The sequence below is a fragment of the Anopheles aquasalis genome, chromosome 3, assembly GCF_943734665.1.
Source record: "Anopheles aquasalis chromosome 3, idAnoAquaMG_Q_19, whole genome shotgun sequence".
In the NCBI taxonomy this organism is placed as follows: domain Eukaryota; kingdom Metazoa; phylum Arthropoda; class Insecta; order Diptera; family Culicidae; genus Anopheles; species Anopheles aquasalis.
In genome coordinates, this window is record NC_064878.1 from 33,109,096 (window position 1) to 33,131,934 (window position 22,839).

The 22,839-nt window shown below is 38.1% G+C and overlaps 1 protein-coding gene across 2 annotated transcripts in view; it reads left to right on the forward strand.

Annotated features, from left to right (window-relative positions):
- Positions 1-21,961, forward strand: part of LOC126577131 (neuropeptide SIFamide receptor-like) — a 44,415-nt gene extending 22,454 nt beyond the window's left edge. The window contains exons 3-10 of one of the 2 annotated variants that reach the window (XM_050238554.1): positions 3,496-3,690; positions 14,196-14,343; positions 14,876-15,014; positions 17,557-17,663; positions 18,056-18,209; positions 18,532-18,644; positions 19,925-20,106; positions 20,330-21,961. In XM_050238554.1, coding sequence (XP_050094511.1) covers positions 3,496-3,690; positions 14,196-14,343; positions 14,876-15,014; positions 17,557-17,663; positions 18,056-18,209; positions 18,532-18,644; positions 19,925-20,106; positions 20,330-20,749 — 1,458 coding nt within the window. In that variant the 3' untranslated portion in view covers positions 20,750-21,961. The remainder of the gene's footprint in view (positions 1-3,495; positions 3,691-14,195; positions 14,344-14,875; positions 15,015-17,556; positions 17,664-18,055; positions 18,210-18,531; positions 18,645-19,924; positions 20,107-20,329) is intronic. The other variant, XM_050238555.1, reaches the window with a different exon arrangement.
- Positions 21,962-22,839: the final 878 nt, after the last annotated feature.

Consider the following 22,839-nt stretch of genomic DNA (forward strand, 5'->3'; position numbering starts at 1 on the left):
TTTTTCCGGAAGCAGCTTCAAATCATCGCCGGATAGCGGGAACAACATACACTTCCGAGTTGGACACAGCACCGAAAATGTTTGGTGTTGGTAGCTTCATATACTGGCATAGTAATATTTCACTGTATAAAGTATAAGAAAATATACGTTTGAGTGTGAATTAAATATTTAATCAATGCTATTTTGGAATTTACGACGATTCGCTTCATAATGGCGAACATTGTCTACAACTAATTTGAAACGAAAATGGTTTTACAACTTTTTTTCAAAAAATCAACATCAGCAAAACAATCGATTGTAAAATCCTTTACAAAGATTAGATTAAAATTTTAATCTATTATATTAGCTCCGCAAAATGTAACAAGATGCTTCCGTAAACAGCAGTAGCTAATGCTTTATTGGTGGTTTAATGTGAAGGATATCAATCAATCGTAAATTTCCGTAGCGAGCAAGAATGGTTGGCATAGTTTTGGTTTTCTACGCTAGGCTGATTGCTTCTTGGCCGAATAGTTGATTGAAATTTAGCGCTCCGTTTATGTCGCAGGTTGTCTTCAAAATACCTATCAAACTTGCACGAGAATGTGTAACGAAAGCCAATGATTCTTCGGCATCCACGGCACAACATTCTTCGGCACCACTTTACATGACACTGGCACAGGTGAATTTCATTCCACCATGAAAACCTTCTCTCACGCAGTTCGTTGATGATAGAAGAATGGACGCTTCAAGTGTTGCGTCACTTATTTTGAAAAGTAGTACATCTGCTAAATTTCGAACGCTAAACTATTGTGAATGAAGCATAAATAAAAATGCCAATTTTTCGCTTAAATGTGAACATTTTTGCTACAAAGCATCAATCGTGCTCGGACATGACCATTTCCAAAATTAGGGTATACGAAGCACATTACTCAAACAGCGCCGACAAGTCGGCGACTGTGAGGCAACACCACATGACCAATAGATCGCCAGCGCTGAACGGTAAATGCGGCTATCGGTCAAGTATGGCATTGTTTACACGGCACCTATTTGACGTAATCGTGGGACAGTTTGCAGGTCGTGGTCATCATGGTATGGGGGCTGGAATAGAGAGTATACAACCTCGCCCTTCCTCGTACGCTTGTAAAGGAACATCCCCTTTACTTTCATCTTGGACTGTGAACTACTGTCGTGAACTTCGCAAGAACCATATCCAATAAACACAGCCCCAGTCCGCTCATCGGTTATCCTCTCGAGGATTGTCCACTATTTCTCGAGGATGAATAAGCGAAGAATTCAAGATTGCTCGTTCTGTTCGTCAAGCATAAACACTGGACCGGGCATGACTTAAATGGATTTGCTGAACCACAAACATTCTCCAAAGCCAGCCGGATGTAGCAAGCCGGTGGTTTTTTCTTTTTTTTTTTGTGGAACGGTAAATCTAATATTGCTATCGCCTCAGGTCACGTGTTTTGGGCTTTTATATCAGAGACTAATAAGATAAAGATTTTGTTTTCCAAGCTTATTTGTTACATTTATGAAGGTTGTGGCTTTTGATTTGATTCTAATAATGATATAATGTTTTACAAAAAACGGCATTGTCAAGCTAATTTAGTAGAGGAGTTTATAAGCTTATAATTTTATGTGAAGTGGAGTTTATAATTTTATATTGAAAAAAAAACAGGAGCTCTTCTATTTTATCAAGCACTTCAATTTCAGCAACAAGGCCAGCAGGAGTCAAATGGGATCATCAATATTTAAGCAAAAGTTCTCTATTCCATTCTTCTCACATCATATGTATCAAACAAAACGACCGAAAATAATACTTTTTGGGGGGTACTATGGGTTTATTTTGACATGTGCGACTCTTAAAAAAGTTATTTGCATAATCTCAGCATAAATTATCCCTAAGGCGTGGTTCTAATTTATTTTTAGAATGTTCCCATTGTTTTGGAGAAAGCGTTTCGCTTAGGAACTCTCCTTATCACTGAAGAAAGATGACACCTGCAGCATGTGGCACGTACGCTAATGTTGGGCAGAGAGGAGAAGAAATGGGTAAACATTATAACAAGCTTAAATGATAATTTCATTGTGTCGTGTTTCCTGTGAAAGGAGTCCAGGACCTGAACATCAACCGGGTGTGCTTAGAGTGAAACAATTGAGTCCAGCCACTCACAGGCACAGAATGACGCATTGAAGACACTGTCAAGTGTTGAAGGCACATTTCGTCCAAACGAAATGTATTGTGGCCTCTACATCATCCGTAAACGGCTGTCGAAAATGGCATTGCAATGATCAGTGGGACGGGTTGGAGTTTGCGGTGACATAAATTACGTCCGAATTAAGCATGTTGCATATACTAGCTTAACATCATTTGCATATTCCAAACAAAGGTTCACATCGAAACATCGGTTACATCGAAACATTCAGACAACCATTAACAAGAAGGTTCGAACGAAAGGGGCAAGGGCCAAAAACCAAACGCAAAATAGAACAGTTTGTTGGAAGTAACAAAGGTCTACAAGGTCGAAACGAAACGGAATTACTCAGGATTGCTTGCCTTATAGAAGAAATAAACGTTTGAATAAACGGCTTGCTGGCATTCCGTTTCCAAATTTAATTGCCCCTATTATCCTCTAATAGCGTTCATCAGAAACATGGCTAATTTATTGCAAGCTTTTCAGCTGGGAATTTATATCGATGTGCGAAATTATGCTTAAACTTGTACTTATTTATCTACAATAAATGCTTGTCTCGATGCTCTCGATTAACAGCTGGTATGGTGATAGTAAACCCAGGCATGTCCGGGGCCGATAGCAGTAAAAAGATGTTTCTTCCACTAAAGTTAATGCGTACGATGCCAGGCGTTGACGTTGAAAATAGACAGTGGCTGATGACCGCTTCTCTGAATTCCGCAAGGCCAGCTTCACCGCAGGCCCCTGTTGTTTCGTTTGTCATGATATGTGTCGTTAATCATGGACGCATAGACGCGCAGACAAGCCAAACAAGGGGCTTCCGATAGGATATAATAAGACATATGCTAAATACGTACGCATTTCGACATCTACGCAGAGGTTTGATTTGTCTGGCAGTTCGACTGCAAAGACACTGCGTAGACGCCCCGCAATTTGATTCAAGTTGGTGCTTTTGCTCCAATAAATCCAGTAGTAACCAAACAAACATCTCGAAATACGAGAAGACGTTAATTGAACATTGATTGTATCACAAAGCCAGTTGTGAGTTTCTTTACCAATGTTGCTGCATACTTTGGCCCATATTTGAAACCCATCCAAATGTCAGTCTAGCTGTCCAAAATGCTCAATTTGATGCTCGCTTTGGCCATTATGTTGCTACCACGTCACCGAGTGGCTGCTCATTGTGTGACTAAATGGCAACTGCCGTAACCACCGAGAAGCTTGCTTCCTTGCTTTTCCAAATCTTCGCAGAACTGCTGTTTTCAAAAGAGATGTTCAACTAGATTCAATTTCGCCTTTCCTTTCCGTTCTCGTATCTCCGTAGGTCGGCAATGCACTGGTCTGCATCGCAGTATACACCAACCATACAATGCGGACCGTTACCAACATCTTCATCGTCAATCTGGCCGTGGCCGATTTCTTCGTCATTCTCTTTTGCCTACCGCCGACCGTCGTTTGGGACGTGACAGAAACGTGGTTTATGGGAAAGGCCATGTGCAAAGTGGTAATCTACTTTCAGGTGAGTGCTGCACTGATAGTTTTCCTTATATTGGACTGATAAATGCAACAGACACTTTTTTAATCTTATATAAATGATTGAATTATCTTTTTAAACATCTTGCGTTCAAACTCATCGCACATACATTCTGGTCTTAAACTTTACAAAGTTAATTCTGCCAGAAGTTTCTCTTCTCTCTCTGACAATTTGCTTGACATCTTTTTTTTTTTTGTTAATTTTACTTGAGAACCACCCTGACATAGCTTTGGCATCGGTGCGAAGAACGTGTTTGCTGCTTCAAATTACAACTTTGTATAAGAATTAACTTCTCGAGTCAACCAACAGTGATGGAGGCGCCTACATTAGTGTTGCCAAGCGCAAGCGTATCTGTCCACTCTTCGATGGTTCCTCAAGTGAATACAATCAAATGTTATAAATATGTAGATATAAAATAAATATTCCAAACGGTTGTAAATAATCATAAAAGTGTATTTGAAAAAGGTGTAACTATTATCTGCATTAATATTCAACGACTGTGGTGCGATCGTACAATTTATAGCTTCACAACTCGCTTGTGTTGCAGTACTGACGGTTGGATAGTTCATATCATACGAAAGGTTAACATACTCATCTTTTTCATCCTGTGGACACGTCACAAACATGACATTCGTTCGCACTAGACCATATGTAGAAGATGGGCGAAAGTGTTCACAATCCATGACACGCTTACGGGCCAAGTCATTTAACGACTTTTTGTTGCGTCCAAATGGCACTATTTTTTATTGATTTCGCATCGTTTTTTATTGATTTCGGACGATCACGGTCGTTTCGTTTTGGAGTACAATTATGTTTTCATACCTCAAACAAGGTGTCTTGGAATCGGTGAAAAATTCTAAGCACAAGTCGTTTGCTGTAACGAGTATCTTCAGATTACTTCCACTGCATTGTATTTAATTATCATCAAAGGTTCGATTATGTTTTCAATGCGTTTTGAAACATGAAATATAAGATAAGAGCAATAGAAACGAATCCTTTAACAGTTCGTTCGGATGGATCCGAGAACGCAAAGCATGGAATTTTCTTTTGCCAATTCATTCGAAGCCAGACCGTCACTTTCACCACTTATCAATTTATAACGGTGTTTACCAATGCAATGCATGGCTAGATAATTGCACTAACACGGGAAGCATCCTTCCATCAGCATAGCGCATCGTCTGGCAGTGATGCCACTCCATCACAACAGTCTCGGGCCGAACCATGCAGCACGAGTCGTGGTACGATCGTTTAACCTTATCACTTGCGGCAATAGACATCGCCACAACCGGGCGTTTACAGCTGGTGTCACTGGCTCCATTGGCTAGAGACGACCAGCTTCACGTTCACGCGTAACGAGCATCAACCATGGCCATCAAACGGAGCAAACCCGACCCGGCCGGAAGAGAAGTAAATTAAATTACGCGCCCCGTAAAATATGCTTCTTTAATGATGCGAACCATTATCACGCCTTTGCGGTGTGCGCCGCTGCTGCTAGTCCGTTGCAGCAGCAGAAAACACATCCGATGTCTTCGTTGGCTATCCGGGATAGCACCCTACCAACCGCAGCGTGTGTCGTAAAAATATTAATATTATTAATAAATTATTGGAAAATTAATCGTGACATAGATGGAGCCATGCCAGGCCTGTCTCGTACCGGCGCGACACATGACATGCTGCACAACGCTGCCAGAGAAAGGCTTTATCGAAAGAGATAGGGGAAGCAATAGGCCGAAAAAGGATGATTCCGTTAATCGCTTTTCCCTCGAACCAGCTACTGTTTGTCTGTTTGTCGCTTCTATATTACTGCCCAGTTTGATACTTTCTTACCCATGAGCATCTCTTACTCGTGCTGCCACATACTTAGTATCTCGTACTGTGACGTACTTTGATATCAAATATTTCAACCATCCTATCAGAGACGCCTGGGACTGTGGGATGCATAAACATACTGGATAAAAATAATAAATATTTATTAACCACGCTGTGTTACTTTGCAAGCGTATCCGCTCGGTGGTGATCCTGTACCGAGCTTGCTTTACCGTGGTCATAGATCCTACGATTCGTCCCACAACGGGTGTTTAGGCTGATGCCGTCATCCGTATCCAAGCAACCGAGACACCCGCTACCCCTTGCAACCGGATGCGGATGCGAAAATGTTGCTCTGGGTCAATATTTTTTTGCTCTCGTAAAATCGTTGACATTGTGTCATACAAATCTGCCTTACAAAGACCTTGCGGCTCCGTAAGGGGAATGGTTACGTTATCCCTAGATAGGCCGGGAGGCCCTAGGCATTGGCTTCTAGATAAACGACTAAATGATTAATGATCATTGATTCACGTGGATGGATCCATTGTCAGTCGGGTGGCGATGCCGATGGGCAACCAGGGCTACTTTGTGAACCGTGTTTACACTAGCTAGTGCTCCTCATCCGATTGTCATGTTGATGACTCCGAGGGCGTATGCTTACAAAACACACACATGTATATATACACAGTTTGTCTAAGTAGTGTCGCTGACGCACCAGCTGGAAATCTTTTTCTTTCTCTCGATTGACAGTTGGGTGATTTTTTTAGGAAATGTTTCTATTAACATTCAAACGACTCAACCCGATTGTAGCCTCTTTTTTCGTGCCTATCATGCTGCCGAATTCTTAGGAACGAATTCCTTCGGGCTACAGCACGAGTTCCCGTCGTATTTGTGTACTGATCAGATAGTACGATGCCATATTAAGAGCCTCCAAATGCTATGCTCCAATTGGCAACGATTTTGCATCGGGATTGCAAAGGATCTGCGAAACATACAACGTGTTTGCGTTGTGCAACTGGTAACCAACTGTGACTAACTGCTCCACAGGGAACAGAGAAACTGTAACCCGTTATCAGGAAGAGAGTCGGGAACAAGTCTATTTATAATGCATGCATATACACTTTTATCTTTTTGAGGACTAGAAATGTTCGTGTTGAAAATACGGCACTAGCGAGCCCAAACACCATTCAGATGGGGTGCCAATCGCAATCTGCCCTCTGTAGCTTAAATCCTGGATCGTTTTTCGACATAAATTATGATTGGGCAAACGCATACCATCGCGTCGAATGCAGAATTAAGCAGTCTCATGAATATTTATAATAAATCACTTTCTCTCCTTTACATGACCGAAGCACCTTGACTGTGGAACAGGCGGAAGGCAACATCTGTGACCCTACGTTTCAACGGGGAAGTTTGTTAGAGTTGTTTGTGTTGGTCATATTCAGAACTTTCTTGCCTTCACAGTCAATGCGATCAGCAGATACGAGCGTTCAGCTCACCTTGCGTCTGTTGTAAAATCTAAACAAATCCTTTGTGGGTAGGTGCAAATGGCGGTTGATTGATCCTGTGTGCCGTCACTTTCATGTTAGGTTTCTGATAATGGATGACTCTGGAAATAGCAATGTTGGCATCGACCGTTAACCGAAGGTTAAAATTCACTTGACAAAAATAGAAATCAGATTTTATCCACCACGATTATCCCTGAAGGAGACACGAGCAATATTTCATTTGCATATTGTGGTTGGAGCTTGACCAACTCAATCTCGTTAAAATCATGCCGATGGAAAATGGTAATAACATTTCAAAAAAACCGCTAAAACACCCCCAAATACTCATACCAGCGCATGCACTTACCGACAAATTTGTTTATTTTTCAACGTAAGCAAATAAATAACACATTTTCATTTTATTCCGTTTTGAGGGGAATGCTAGAGTCGCCAAAAACACCGAGGAAGCAGAAGTATCTGTGGTTGGAAGGGAATTGATGGAAATTGTACCGTGTTCTCACGATTGATGAAATACAACCCAGCCGAACATGCATTTGTTGACAGAAATGAACATTATTTCGATGCATCTTTGCAACGTTGTAGATACCATTAATCTCATTAAAATGATTGATAATTTAACGTTGTTTATCGAATTAGGTTGTTTTCAATGTTCGAATTTCAAATATATTGATGTAACAGGTACGTGTAACATGTTCTGTCTGTAGACAGTTTCGATTACCCAATCCAATATATTCCACAAATCTATTTAACTACCATAAAAGGCGTTATAGGAGGCTATATTTATTACTGTGCATACAAAACAATCGATGAGGTTATCAAATCAAGACATATCTTGGATAAATCTGAATCATTTTACAAAACTTAAAAAAAAAGAAACAATTCTCGTATTCATAAATCTAGGTTCCTAATAAGTGCATCAAATTGATACGTTGAGTTTGATGAAAGTTTATTTTAACCAATATCAATAATTGGGACGGCACATTTTTTCTCACTTCCTTCCTCATACACATGTTTAAGACATGTTAAGAATAAACTTCGTTGACTCGTGCATACATTGGTGTAAAGGAATATTTTTCTTGCTTTTCTCTTAGCAAATGTTTGCTCTTTCATGTATAGTATACAAGTGATAATATTAAGAATGTATGACGAAACTATATGTAAAATGCATTCGCGATTGGATATTTCCACAATTTACGTTGCTTTTTACTACGGTACACTGTCCCCAACGACGCATCGTCGCTGTGGATCGAGCTCGCCAATTTGAACGTGCATATCTCGCGCAATTGTATCCAGAGTACTGCTACTATTCCCTGAGCTCATAAATATTATGATAAGGTAAATGAAGTATTACCTTCCCATATACGGTCAGGGAGTAAAGCTATGCATGGTTCTTCTCGCATATAGAAGAACGATTCGCAGCGTCACGGTTGCAGAGATTTACATTGCCACCACTCCACGATGAAAAAAGTGATTTGGTGTAGTTGGAGAGTCGAGTCGCTGTTCGTTACCAATTTCAAAACGCTGTGTTGTCCGCCGCTGGAAGGTGGAGGATCAAAAATAAACCTTAACTCACTTAACGGCAGAACTTTTCAATCGTTCCTCTTCTCGGGCGGCTTTTACGGCCATTGCCCTTGGTGTCAGAGAGATGATATTTATTTCGTGGGCTCAGGCGATCGGAAAGGTGTGTTGGTTCTAGGCGTAGAAAGGATTTCTAGAAAGGAGTTGTTGTTACTAGCGGGCGGCTTAACGTGGTGTAATGTAATGTGCAAAATCCTGTGCCAATATTTTCACCTCAGCTAACCTACGCAGGCCTGTAAGACTCTACTCGCTTTGCGCTGTTTGTTTACCTTCATGCTTCAAGTTTCATCTCAACAATTGGTCTACCAGTCCTTCAGACTCCCCGGTAGGTGTTGATGGAGGTGTGAGTAGAAAGGGTTTTCGCGCTAGCGCACATTTCATTTTCCACAAGTTGCTGCGGTCGCTGATGAAAGATTTGTGAGCAATGGTGTGGAGGAAAGCCAGAGGTAAACAGTCAGAACATGGCAATGGCCCCGTGAAACGGGCGAAACATCACGCCCCTATGTGTCTCGATTTTAGAAATGCGGTTGCCCGACGTTTGACTATTACTTTCAGTCCAAAGCCGCACCAGGTTGTCTGATGACCAAGGAAGCGTGAGGATTCGAAAACATGGTGAACTCGCCTTCAGCACAGTGGCGACCTTCAGACCACAAGCTCATTCCATCGGCAGCCGGCAGTGTACGTGGAAGAGCATTTAACCACTTTCACGCTTCGAATCTCGGCTCAGGGAGATGCCGGCATACAGATCGTTGAACTGTCGATCGTGCGTGAAGATGTAGGCTCGAAGAGTATGTACCGTATGGTGAACCTAAGAGCAATCATGGGAATTGCATTTTTAGGTGAGAAAAGAAAGCAACTAGTTACAATGTTGGCCACTAGAGAATACAAAGTATATTTCCCGCTTATTTTACTTTGTTTGATTTGAAAAGGGGGCATCTACCTCGTTAATTGATCCTTGTCTCACTGGGTGATGGTTTAGATATCGCAATAAAATTGAAATCGTTGTTCTAAGTTTCCAATATGCTAATCGTTGTTTTTCGGATAACGTAGTATATTTTAGGACTAATGATGATTAAACACTCATTCAATCTAGCTGATGGTCTGATCTGAACATCACTAGGACTAGTGCGCAAATTTGATCATGCGATGGAAAACAGAAATTAAATTTGTGTTAACGTACTATAGCATTATTTGGTCCTTTCAGGTAAAAGGACTAGCGCCTATTAAGACAAAAAGAGATTCAAATTCAAGGTTTTAAAGAACTTTTGATTGATTGAATACACTAAATTTGGAAATTGATTGAATTCACTAGAGTTAATTTTGCTAATTCCTTTCAAACAGAACCAACATACATTTGTATTGCACCTTTCTTAAAGCAGAGCTTAAAAAAGGATCTGTAATATTCATGTTCAGATTTTTGTCGAAATTTTAACTTAAACGTATGCTTAACAGAATGTTAACAAATCCCATTTATTATGTATGTTAGATTAATATTTAATTTTCATCATAAAATTGAAGAAAACAAAAGGGAAAAAATTGAGCAAGTTAGCAAGCACTGTTGTGCGCTATAGAAAACTTATAAAGATATTGTAACAGACACTGTTCAAAATTTGATAGATTTATTCATATTTCTAACGGTACATAATATTAAGAATCACGTCCTTCTCAGGTAGACGATCGTACTGCCAGGCAGTACCCCGTTTTAGTGGACCATTTTTTAATCATTTGCAGTTTGTAAATTGAAATTTGATTTTGAACCATTATCTGGCAATGGAATGTTGCTGCTAATCTACATACAGTATTTATTGCAATTTGATGAGCAACTTCGTAAAAGAAAGAACATTTAGTAAAGTTAAAGACAAGTTTTTATTTTACGTTAATCTGAACCTTTCCCCTTCAATTACAATTGATGTCAGTTGGCAAGCTTTATTTTGCATTTTGCACGCTTTGACCAGTTCACATATCTTCCAAGGAATCTCAAATTAAGTTCTACAACTATGTTTTGTCCTTTCGCCTTGGATATCATGCGGAGAAAAACGCTAAATCTTTGCTGGTCACAGCACGGCCCCTAATAAATTCAACAATTTGTGGCTTTCGTAAACGACACCAGCGCTTCATTGAGCGGAATGGAACAGCTTTACGGGATTTGTCACTTGAATACCAATTATTCGATCCAAGGTGTGCGCAAAACATTAATGTTGATTCTGTAACATCCAAAATGTGTTTTCGTTTCATTAAAGTAGTTCAACAATACCGGGAGCTTATTAAGGCTCTTATTTTTGTCATGACATGATCCGGTGGTTAATAGAATATTTTGAATTTTCCACGATGGACCACTCTAGTCGTAAACATTAGCTGAAAATTCTGGTAGTCACACCATTCTGCGAATACAAACAACAAAGGAAAATTACTGCAAATGGTTCAGCACGAGAAATAGAACTACGACCTACTTAGTACTTTATTTGCAACCTATTTCCAGTTTGCACCCCAAAAACCTACAATGCAGCACAAAGAGTAATTGATAAAAACTATGGATACCGATGATGCTGGGTCTACCGTACATCGTTCTCTTTGGTCCTTATCTGAAAGGCCGGCTCATTAGCCAGAAAGTTTTGAATTCTTGCAGCGTAAAACAACAAATAACAAATTCACTGCCTATGTTGTACATCACTGACTGAACAGATCATCATGTTCTTCAAACATTTCACAAACTATCTCTGCCTGCTTGATTTTCAAACTTATTTTCTTAGTACGATGCTTTCAAATATTACATGATTTGAATACAAGATTTGATCATCAGCAGGGAATGAAAATAGAAACATGCAGAACTGACTAATCTTACCCGCAGTCCTTAGGATGATGATGATGAAAATTGAAAGAATATCCTCTGTCTCTACCCTGGCATCTTTTTTCCTACCAGTTTAGTCTGTAGATTGTCTGCGTATACCTTGAGTTGCCTCCAAAAAGCAGAAGCTTCAAGGATGCTAGGCGTTCCAAATCACTATCTATTTTTTTGGGTTTAATGAGACCATCGTTTTTGCGAGTTGATCGAATCTAGGTTTTTATACCTAAAGTGTGCTATCTTTCTATCTAGCTTAATGAATACTATAGACCTGTACCATTTTATCTACTATCTATTTTCTTTTATTTATTCATGTCAAAGCTGTATGTTCGTATACGGTGAACAAAAATAAATAGCTAGAGTAATGCGTAAAATATTGAACAAAAATCTGAAATTTACGCTTCTTTTCCCACATCCCATCATTATTTGTTTAGCTATAAATAACTTTCAAATAAGATAAAGTTTATTCATTGATCAAGATTAGAGCAATACTATGGCTTCCGGTTCCGAAAAATTAGATTGGTTTCATTCTATTTATGTTTCACTGGACTGAGAACAATCTTTTCTCTTCTTCATTGAGTTCAGTAGGTGAGCCTCATCAAAAGAATACTGAAGGATATTACTTTATAACACGACTTTACATAGCAATTGGTCAGTTTGGAAGGATGCTGAGAAATCCGAACATTCCAATATGCTTAAAAACGAACTGTGTAAACCGACAGAAAATTTATAGCTTCCGATTCTGCGATCCTTGTGTTTGATGTTCACCAAAACATAACCGGCAAGTAAAAAAAAAATCGTTTGGGTTTACCCGACTGATTAGCTTTCCAATTGAGGTGTAACGATCCGAGAGTATCTCGGTTTGCTCGAATGATGATTGATTTTGGTCACTTTTCTCTCCGTTCCTTCTTCAAACATTCCTAATCCACAAATTCAAAGTAATGCAAATAAAAAAAAATCAAAACAGCTTGCTTGTTCTGCGTATATTGAGTAAACAGTCTTTCTATATTACTTCCATGCAAATGAAAACCATAACTACTGCGGTTGTTAAATGCCCTTAAATAATTAAACGCAAGTATTTCTACCAAACAAGAATTTATCCCAAAAAGGCCACCGTAGGCACGTGGTAGTACGTTAACCCACGCAGTGAACGTGACAACCGATTTCCCGACATTTCGCTGCAAACGATCTTACTGAATATGCCAAATATCAAGTGCGAAGAGAGCACGCAAAAATACTTTAAAAAAAGTGGTAAACGAGGAGCGGGGATTCCGTTTATTAAAATAAACTATGATAAATAATAAGCAAAATTAATATAAAACAACAGCATAGGACATATGACGACATACTAAATGGTCGTCCAGAATGTAGTTGTTTAATGCCAAAAAATTATCGAATTCATAATGTCAAATCGGATAAAATCATACAAATACTTACTAATAATTTTGAGATATCATCTGAGCTGTCAACAGTAACTACTGTTAGCAACTACCAACGTTAGCAGCATCTAGGATTTTATATTGAGAAAAACCATTAAACTCGCCGCATTTATTTATCGCAGGATATGTGGGAAGATTATGGTGAATTTTACTGTAAGCGTTTATATTTTATTTCGCATAAAAAACTGTTACATCAATTTTGATGGACTAAGCTTCTTTTTAATAGACGTTTATATTAGTAACTTCTTTGTGATTTTATTTGAACGTTGGTCTAACACACTTCCTATTTTCGGGATTAAAAGACTATAAGCAAAACATAGGTTCTTGGTTTAAGGTTATCTAGGTTTAAGATGATGAAAATTTCTCCCATGAAAGAAAACATACGGTGGCTATTTTAATTCTTGAGGGCCACTAAGACAATGACAAAGTACTCATTCTGACCTAAAATGTGCTTAAACAGAGGCCAACAGTATCAATCGACGGATTATGCTGGCTATATAAATCGTCAATTTTGACATTAACCGCATGCCATTAATGGTTATTTATGTACATTTGCAATTAGGCCAGCACTAATTTTCCATGCCCATACCCTAAATTTACCTTATATAATAAAAGACATTCGTTTAAACACGATCTATTTTTAGTAGAGCTAACTAAGTGCAGCCATGAAAATGTCTATTAGTGATCAGCTAAATACAACTCGGAAAATTGGCAAATATGTTGAAATCAAGTTTCAAAAAAATGAACAAACTTTGGGCTCAGTCTCGAACGAAGGTAACAACCGCATCTTATCACTCCAGGTTGGTTTAACTTTAGAATACTCGAATCTCGGTTTATTCGATTATTGGGAAAAAATTGATGAACAGATTGTGCATTAATATTAGTATTTGCATATTGTATTATTATTAGAAGCTCATAAACCTTTTCTAACAGTTACTTTCTTTAGGCAGAATAACGTTACATTAGAGCAAGCCAAAAAAAGAACAATCGTAATGCTTAAGTGATTTTCATTTCATGCTCACATTAGTGGATATTTAGGTTCCGAAGTCATTCAAATATAAATTTAGGAGTAGTGTCAATTTCTTACAGCCGGGAAAACCTATCCATAGAAAAAAGTGTTTTGCAGCTTAAAACGTTATAGAATTTTATATCTTTTTTTCCTTACTCGATTTCATGTACGGTAATAAAAATCAAACAACAAATTCCCTTCCAATTAGACACAACTCCGCGATGGGGTCTTTACTGCAACACACTGGCTAAATCAGCTACTATTTTCTTTACACTATCTCAGTGTTACCCATTGGTCTTTCATTTCAGACCGTATCGGTGACAGTTTCGGTCTTAACACTGACGTTCATCTCAATCGATCGCTGGTACGCGATATGCTTTCCACTGCGCTACAAACCTAGACCGGAACGTGCCTGGCGCTCAATTGCTCTCATTTGGCTGATTGGCTTCCTGTCGGGTAAGTTTCTCATTTCATATCTAACACAACAACCGTCCATCCCTTACAAAGGATTTATAATAATAGTACTCCCAACGGAAGCATTGTTACTAAGCAGCATTATGGTTGACCAAGCAGTTTAGCGGGGTGGTTACTGCTTAGATGTGGACAATTAGCTATCCATTTGGAATTAGCTAGTTGTAGGGAATGTACTGGTTTACTGGCAATATAGATGAATATGAATTGTTTGTCTTCGGAAAATGTTATTCTACCTTTACATGTAGCATACAATAATAATGAAAAATTCTCAGTAAACTGTACTTTATAATCATATACTATAACATTTCAACCATCATACAGAGAAAAGCTTAAACTGTTCGTTCATACCGATCGTTGGATGCACTTAATCGTTTTCAATTTCGTAGCAATTACGTGTGAGCTACTTAACGCAAAAAAGCAACGCATGAGACGATCCCCGTTCCGCTTATTACAGTCCCGTATGTTTACTTTCGGCTGCCTTACTCATCGCTCTTTCTTGTTATTCCTTCTGCAGACTTGCCTGAGTTTCTGGTGTTAACAACACGCCGGAAGAAGTTGCGCTTCGACATCAAACTTTTCACGCAATGTGTTGCCACTTGGGACAACGAAACGGAGAAAACCTTCTACATCGTTAAATTTGTGCTTCTCTACACGTAAGTTCAACGCGAATCTCATATCAGTATTCCACGTTTAACGACACAGGATTTTCGTATTATCCAAATTGGTACGAACTTACTTTCGGAATTTTTCTAGTTAAATTCACAGCTTTTTATGGGATTTTCCTTTCCCTTCTTCCTTTCTTTATGGAAAGCTGGGTACGATACGATAAATGACACGTTTTCCAACAAATTCGTCACATACATTATGAAAGGTTAATCGAACATTGTCCTTTAACATAGTTGAGATGTGAATAAATCGTGTTGAATTGTTAAAACAATAAGCCCAAACACGTATTTGAATTCACGTTGATGTTTCAAATCATGCTTATTCACAACGGATACAGTATGCATTTTTGTGCTTTTGAGGTAAAATTACGTATCATGTGAACCTGAGCCTTAAATATATAACAAGGCGGTTGACACCACGATCTTGGGCACATATTATTTGTTGACCGTATCGTTTCAATATTGAATTGTGCCAATATTTTGTCAGTCAATATTTCCCACTCACACTTTTTGGGATTTACTTTCCGTACATTCCATCAATGATATGAAACAGGCAATGATGATAACGAGCTCACGTTAGATACTTTTTAGTCCAAGACCAAGGCGATAACAATGTCTTGTTATCGGCTCTAAGAAGGACAAATGATGTTTTCTCCCCAGGTAAATGGTTAATCGTTAAGCGTAATCGTAATAGGACATCTCTTAAATTCCAAATCAGATCAGAAGCCAATAAAAATATATCCAATAAACGCCCAATTGACGCTGGTTGTGGTTGCTTACAGATAAAAATTAATACCCTAATGAAAGGAGATAAACTCGCAAGTACCGGAACCAATTTACGTGTAACGTGCAATACCTGATTGTTTTCTCTAAGGGGTATATGTTCTATTCATTTAAGGATTATCGAAATTGGTTGGTTCTTTCGTACACCACATCAAACGCCCCAAAAACCCAATATATTAAACGACATTCCTTACGGCTACCAGACACCAAATACCGTGTTTATTAAGATTTTTTTCAGTCGGATTTTCAGCGGAACAGATTATGTTCTTAAGATTATACGGCATTCACGCTGATAATACGGTTATGCAAAATGCTCACAAAATAACGATCCTATGTTCGTATGGAATGCGGGAATGATTATATCAGATATGTTTGAAATTCAGATTCGCTTTTGGTAGATGTCTTTAAGACAACTTTTCGTGTGATTTAAAACGATTGTTTTGTATGTATACAACATTCTGGACGATAAACAGATCTTTTTTCTTTAGGAAATAACAGTAAATGCATTTTCAACTCCTTTAAATGATGGTCAATCTGTCTTTTCCTTGTCTGCCCTTTCCCTTTTCTGGCGGGAAAGCAGTTTTTGTGGGTTTATCACGAAGGAAAATATTGTAATAAATAGAGATGTGTTATTTAATTTTACATAAACACATGAAATGATCACAATTCTTGACCAAATGAACGAGCCATCAAGATTTTTTTTCATAAATCGCAAAGTGCGTTAAAACATACCTAGATTTTTTTAATGTATGCAATGACGGACGAGCCGTATGCTTGGAGCATACACAGAAATGATTGTAATCTTTGAACATAACTTAACCTAACAATCCAGCATATTGATTATCCAGGCATCGTGCAGTAAAGAAAGCATAAAAAAAAATTGGAACTAGAAACGAATGTGAACGTTATGTTCACAACTATGTAATTAATAATTTGAAATATGCATTATATGACTAAAAATAAACGTTTATAATATTAATATTATTAATATTATTGTTATTGTTTACCCCAGTTGGTCTAAAATATTTGACACACTAAAGTTCTTCATGTTTAGGGCTCGAAAATACTAGCTGGAAACATTCATATGGCGTAACCACGATAGCAATAGCTAATTACACCGTGTCCAATATATTCTCATACAAATTCAATCATTTATATTTTCTTAAAGGGTGGACAATTTTCTATCAGCAGAGTGTATTTATATTATAATAAATTTATAGAAAGAAATTTATTTAAATTTAGAGAGAGAGAGAGATGAAACAAATTCAGTGCCTATGTTGTGCATCACTGACTGAACAGATCAAAAAAACTCTAGAAAAATTGCTCTTCATCTGAGAACACAAGTCTAGTCCAGCGTGCCGCGATAGGAGAAAAGACACAATGCACGCATGGTTTCGTCGATCCTGAAATCTGACCACAAACAGAAAACAGACCATTCCAACTGTTAAAATATTAAGTAAACACTACAATTTGAGAAAACAATATTGATACTTGAACTAGGTGCTGATACAGCATACCAAAATCGTTCAGCAATAAAGTGTATGAGAATATATTGGACATGGTGTACTTGCAGTGTGAGTTACTTGTGGTTGAAACATTCTTTCAATCCATCACTCCAGAGTATAGTACTATGGTTCGTTTGACTAAGCCCAGTCATAGAATATAGTGGATATTATGTTGCATTGCAAACGGAAAAACGAGAGTTTTCTGCTTTTTTTGTCATTAATCTCGTCTTATTTGGTTACAGTCTACCGCTTTTGTTCATGACCATCGCTTACTTCCAAATAGTGCGCGTTCTCTGGCGCTCAGACACTATTCCGGGACATCGGGAATCGCGCAATCAACCGTGTGGAAGTGAGTATTCACGCTGTAGTCATTTGTTTTGTCTCCCAAAAGTTCCGTTAGTGCCTACGCTTGTATTAAAACCAGTTGGTCAATGAAACAATCTCCCCAAAGAGATATCCTCCAAGCCTAGCATCCTTCGCCGACAGTTTCAATATAGAAGTTCATGTGATCAACCCACAATACCACCACATGTTTTCGTCTTATCTTGGAAGAGAAACATTAGCAAAACTCTTTTGCTAACCAATCTATGAGATCGTCGCAATCTGCTTCAATCGCCAGGTTTCATGCTTTATGCTTTGCATTACCTTAGAGTTTTTGCGAAAACAATTTATCCCACACTCACTCTTTCACCGTTTTTTCACATGTTTCTACAACATCACCTCTTCCTTGCACCGTTCCAGCGGTGCACAGCACTAGAACAACATTGAATTGCGTCGGAAACACAAGCACCATGGGGCAGCTGAGAGCCCGAAGGAAAGCGGCCAAAATGTTGGTGGCCGTTGTGATCATGTTCGCCGGGTGTTACTTTCCGGTTCACATGCTTAATGTGGCAAGGTAAACAGTCCGCTTAAATATCATTACCGAAACCATGTTTTCAATACTTCCTTTTATTTTTTCGTCCATTTGTCTAGATGCATTTTATTTATCGCACTGCTGTTATAGAACTGTTGGAATGAATGTGTTGTTTTCATTACCATGATTGTCTTATCTTAAACATTAACTACTCTTATTTGCACATAAAATATCAAATCAATGTTATCATCAAATTCAAATATTAAACATTAAATTACAACATTAACAATGCGTTACACTATTTATAACTTTAAACCTTTATTCACTATAACTTTAAACCAATTGCTATTTATGTTAATTTCAGATACACAGTTGACATAGGACAAAGTGATATTGTAGCTGTATTATCATTGTTTTCTCACTGGCTATGCTATGCCAACAGCGCTGTTAATCCTGTGATATACAATTTTATGAGCGGTAAGTAATTGTAATTGCGCAAATGTATTTGATAATATATTTGAAGTGTTGAAGGGCGGCGTACGTTAATTCCGGTAAAAAACACATGTTAAGAATGTTGAGCTTTTTCGCCGAAACCATCAGACGTTTTTTCGGGAATGCCATATTAAACTGAAGCTCAAGAATGTTACGTCCTAATTTGTGGAAAATATTTAAGCAAATACAGCCATGGTATCAATTTCAAGGAGGCAAAAAAAATCGCGACTGCAAAAAATCGCTTACCATTGTGCCTATCGTAGCTACTTGCTGGATCATCTACGAGATAAAAATCTATGTACTTAACAGATAAGATAGATATGTTTTTCAAAAATTGCATTGTTTTTCAATTTTCGGAGCGTTTGAGACTGTTTTTTTTTGTTCTTTCCAAAAATAATGGTTCGCCGAGACTACCTCGTAAGTGAATCGGAGATTAAGATTTCAAAAGTTCCAATGGATCGATCTAGTTTGGAGGCTACGATAGTCACCGACTTTGAAAACGTTGGTTTTGGAAAATCCCTCCAAAGTTACGAATTGCTCTGATCCTGACATTTAACGCGCTTCGATTGATCAAAAATCATACAAAACGTTCTTGAAAGCGAAAAATATTTAAAATACTAACAAAAAAAAACAAGTTGGTCCCCCTTAAACCCTCTACGTGTGATTTTTCAAACAAAAGTAATGTATAGGTAAAACCTATCATGGCGTGCAAAAAAATGATAGCTATTCTTTTATAACCGATCGATTAAGGATAGCTGAGTTGCCAACGAGCTGAGTTCAAAATCAATTATTTTCTATACAATAGAATGTGATTTTTTTCGGATTTTTTTATGATCCATGGTAGCTTAATAGAAAAAGCTTTAAATGTTGATTAATATTTTTTCATCAAACAGTGTGTTCTTTTAATTTAAAGAATAATGAATTATTCTACGAATATACGGATTATTCCCAAAAGTAAGAACATTCAGAACAATTTAAAATATATGTGTACATATCATCCACAAGCTCATGATAACGGTCATTAGAACGAGAACGGTAAACAGAACCACTTGCCTTTGCGTATGAAGGCATTCGTAAAGTCATTCATTATTGCGAGAACAAGCAGTCTCGATTCAGTGAAGTATGTAGAATTTCTATGCATAGCTGGACAACTTTCAATTATTGTGATTTCGTAGGTTTCTACAAACTATCTATCAATCATTTATCAACCATTGAAAATGTACAAACAGTGATTTTTTAAACTTAATTGTTGGTCTCTGTTTTAGGAAAGTTCCGACGAGAGTTTAAGAATGCGTTGGAAAAGTGCCACTGCCTGAAAAGCTCCCATGCGTACGGAGGGCGGGTAGGTGGTTATGACGATCGTTCCCTCTGCCATACACGATTGAACGTCAGCCCCAGCACCCGAAGCAATTATCATCTGGCCAGTGTAAGAGAAGCGAGATTTAAGGTTATATTACATTCTTCTTTGATTGGTGGTATTTGATGTCTGCTTTTGCCTGATGCCATTCGCAATGACATTTTTTCGCGTGTTAGGTGCGCACCTGCTCGCCCGCGGCACACTTTATGTAACATTGTTTGCTTAGTTCCTTATTTGTTCCTGATCTCGGTGTATCTCTTACTCTCTCAACTCACCTTGTTTCCTGCATTTATCTTCGCAATACGCAACACAGCAACAAACGCAGCAGACATCATTCAACGGCAGCAGGCACCAGCATGGTCGCAGCAGCATCAACCATCACAATAGTTTACAACCACAAATATCGCCAGTTTCTATGGAGGAGCGAATGGGGCTCGCGAAAAGTCTGGATGATGAAACCCTTCAGCGTACAACGCGCTCAAACCTATCCGCAAGATCCGGCCTCAAAAATATAGGTATTGAAACAGGCAACAGTAAGATAACAACGAACGGAAGTCAATCCCACATACTTTATCTTCCCGCGTCGCAAAACTTATCTGGCGCACAGATACATTCCGACGGAAATGTAAAAAGCAAGATTAATGGTGCTGTAGATCACGAAGCTGTAAGTGGGTCCCCGACGATGCTTATGATAGTGAACAAATCGAATAGTTGTAAAACAAACGGCACTTGACAGGCAAAACTGCATGTCTCCTGGCGTAAACCCCGATCGGACAAGAAACCCGAATGGACACATTTACACTGAACAAATGAAGGAAACTAAACCTACAGACCATGGCTATCCCGGAACAATGTTAGATAGTAAAAAATGTAACTATAGTTACGACAAAAATGAACAAATCTTTAAAAAAGAAGAGCATCTTATATGGTATATCCTGCAAAGTTTTTGCAGAGTATTAATGGATTAAAATGGGTAGGAAAGGATAATCTAAGCAACAATTATCAAACAACCCTAAAGGGTATCAATTATAAAATTGCAAAAATAGCAAAGGATCCTTTGTACAGCTATTGTCTCAGATAAGTCGAAATTTAGCTCTAATAAGTGCAAATAATTACTTTAGATCCCGTAGTTGATTTCAAACAAGTCGTTCGACCGTCATTTGCCGTCCAGAAACTACGAAAAACTGTGTACTTTGCATTTGGTCAAATTATTTACTCAGTTTTGTTTTGTAGTTTTTTTTTAGGAGTGGCAATTATACATGACAAATGACTTAATCTAGAGAATATTCTTCACGGCAACGAACCAAGAACACGATGACACTCGAACGACTTTGTTTGTGGGATTATAGCACGGCGACAATCTCACTGTAATTGATATACACTTCACGGAGTGATTACAAATCGATTAAGTTGATGTTGCTCAATGAGCAAATTGAAACAGTACCGAAAACCAACGGCGTTCATAGCCTTTTGTTTGGAAACACTATTCATTCGCTCCAAGATTCTTTCAATTCTTTAGGTGAATTTCATTTATCTTTGGAAACTTCAAAATGTTTCATTTTTTTAGTTACAAGATACGCTAATCAACTAATGAGAAACAGAATATCTATAAATATTGTCATCTTCTTATCTTACTGTAAATAGTACCTGCTCCTGAACCAAACCAATGGTACAATAAATATACGATTTATTGACAATGATTGGACATTTTTTTCAAAGACTTCATAAAACATGAAAAGGTAAGATTTTGTATGCCTGTTACGATATTTAAAAATATGCAAAAACAGAATAGATAATGTGCAAAAATGCATTATTCCAACTTAATTTAAGAGAGAATGTATCATTTATGTTGATTTCGTAAGTTCAGGCGTAGAGAGATAAAGAAATTATTGTCTCCCGTCAATCAATCGACATGTGCTTTATTGTATAACTACAACTTGTTAGTACGGGGTATCATATATGTAAATATAGCTTTCATATACATACTAATTTGGAATAGCGCTTATAATGTTTCTTTATTATCAAATAATGTTTTATTAATGGTATGATTACAAATCATTGTGAATACGATTCGCCGCAGTGGACATACTAACGAATGGAACACTTAATATTTGGCCGCAATCTTCTACTCACTGTAGCGCACCTAGTGGTCGCTTTGCTACTATGTTGGTGTCTTTTTAAAGGTCATAGTGTTTCCTCTTTGTGATTAAAAAATCGCCCAAATCGAACTATACCTTCAAAAGTTATCGCCGATAGAACACGAAGGGCAAAAAAAAAAGTTTACACCCTCACCCCTTTATCATGTGTTTAGCTTATTTCTGGCCTGAAATAGGACATTCATCTCGTGCACCCGGATCCGTACCACTCTCCTCTATCTTTAATTCTTAAGCATCCTCTTTCCGCTAGCTCTTCTATCTCTTCCGCTGGCCTTTTATGTTTTTATGTTCGACAGTCGATGAGGCTGTGGCTCAGTTGAACGAGATCACTATTTCTTCTCTTAGTGCCTGTTCTATTCGTTACAATCCAACTTCTCGTCCTGCGTGGTCCGACAATATGTTGTTAAGCCTCAGGCGAGACTACAACCGTGCCAGTCGACGGTACAACAACAACGGGTTCTCTCAATTCTTCATCGCTATGTGGGATCGTTCGGATAATATCTGGCGTTGGTTGAATCTGCTACTATTGCTGGCTTTGTGAGTCTGTGGTTTTCCAACTCTTCTCGAAAATCAAAAGTTTGACAGCATCTTCGGCTAAAGTCACGATAATAGACATTAGCAATAGCTAATATGTGGTAGATCATCAAGTGTTAATCAATCAAGTATT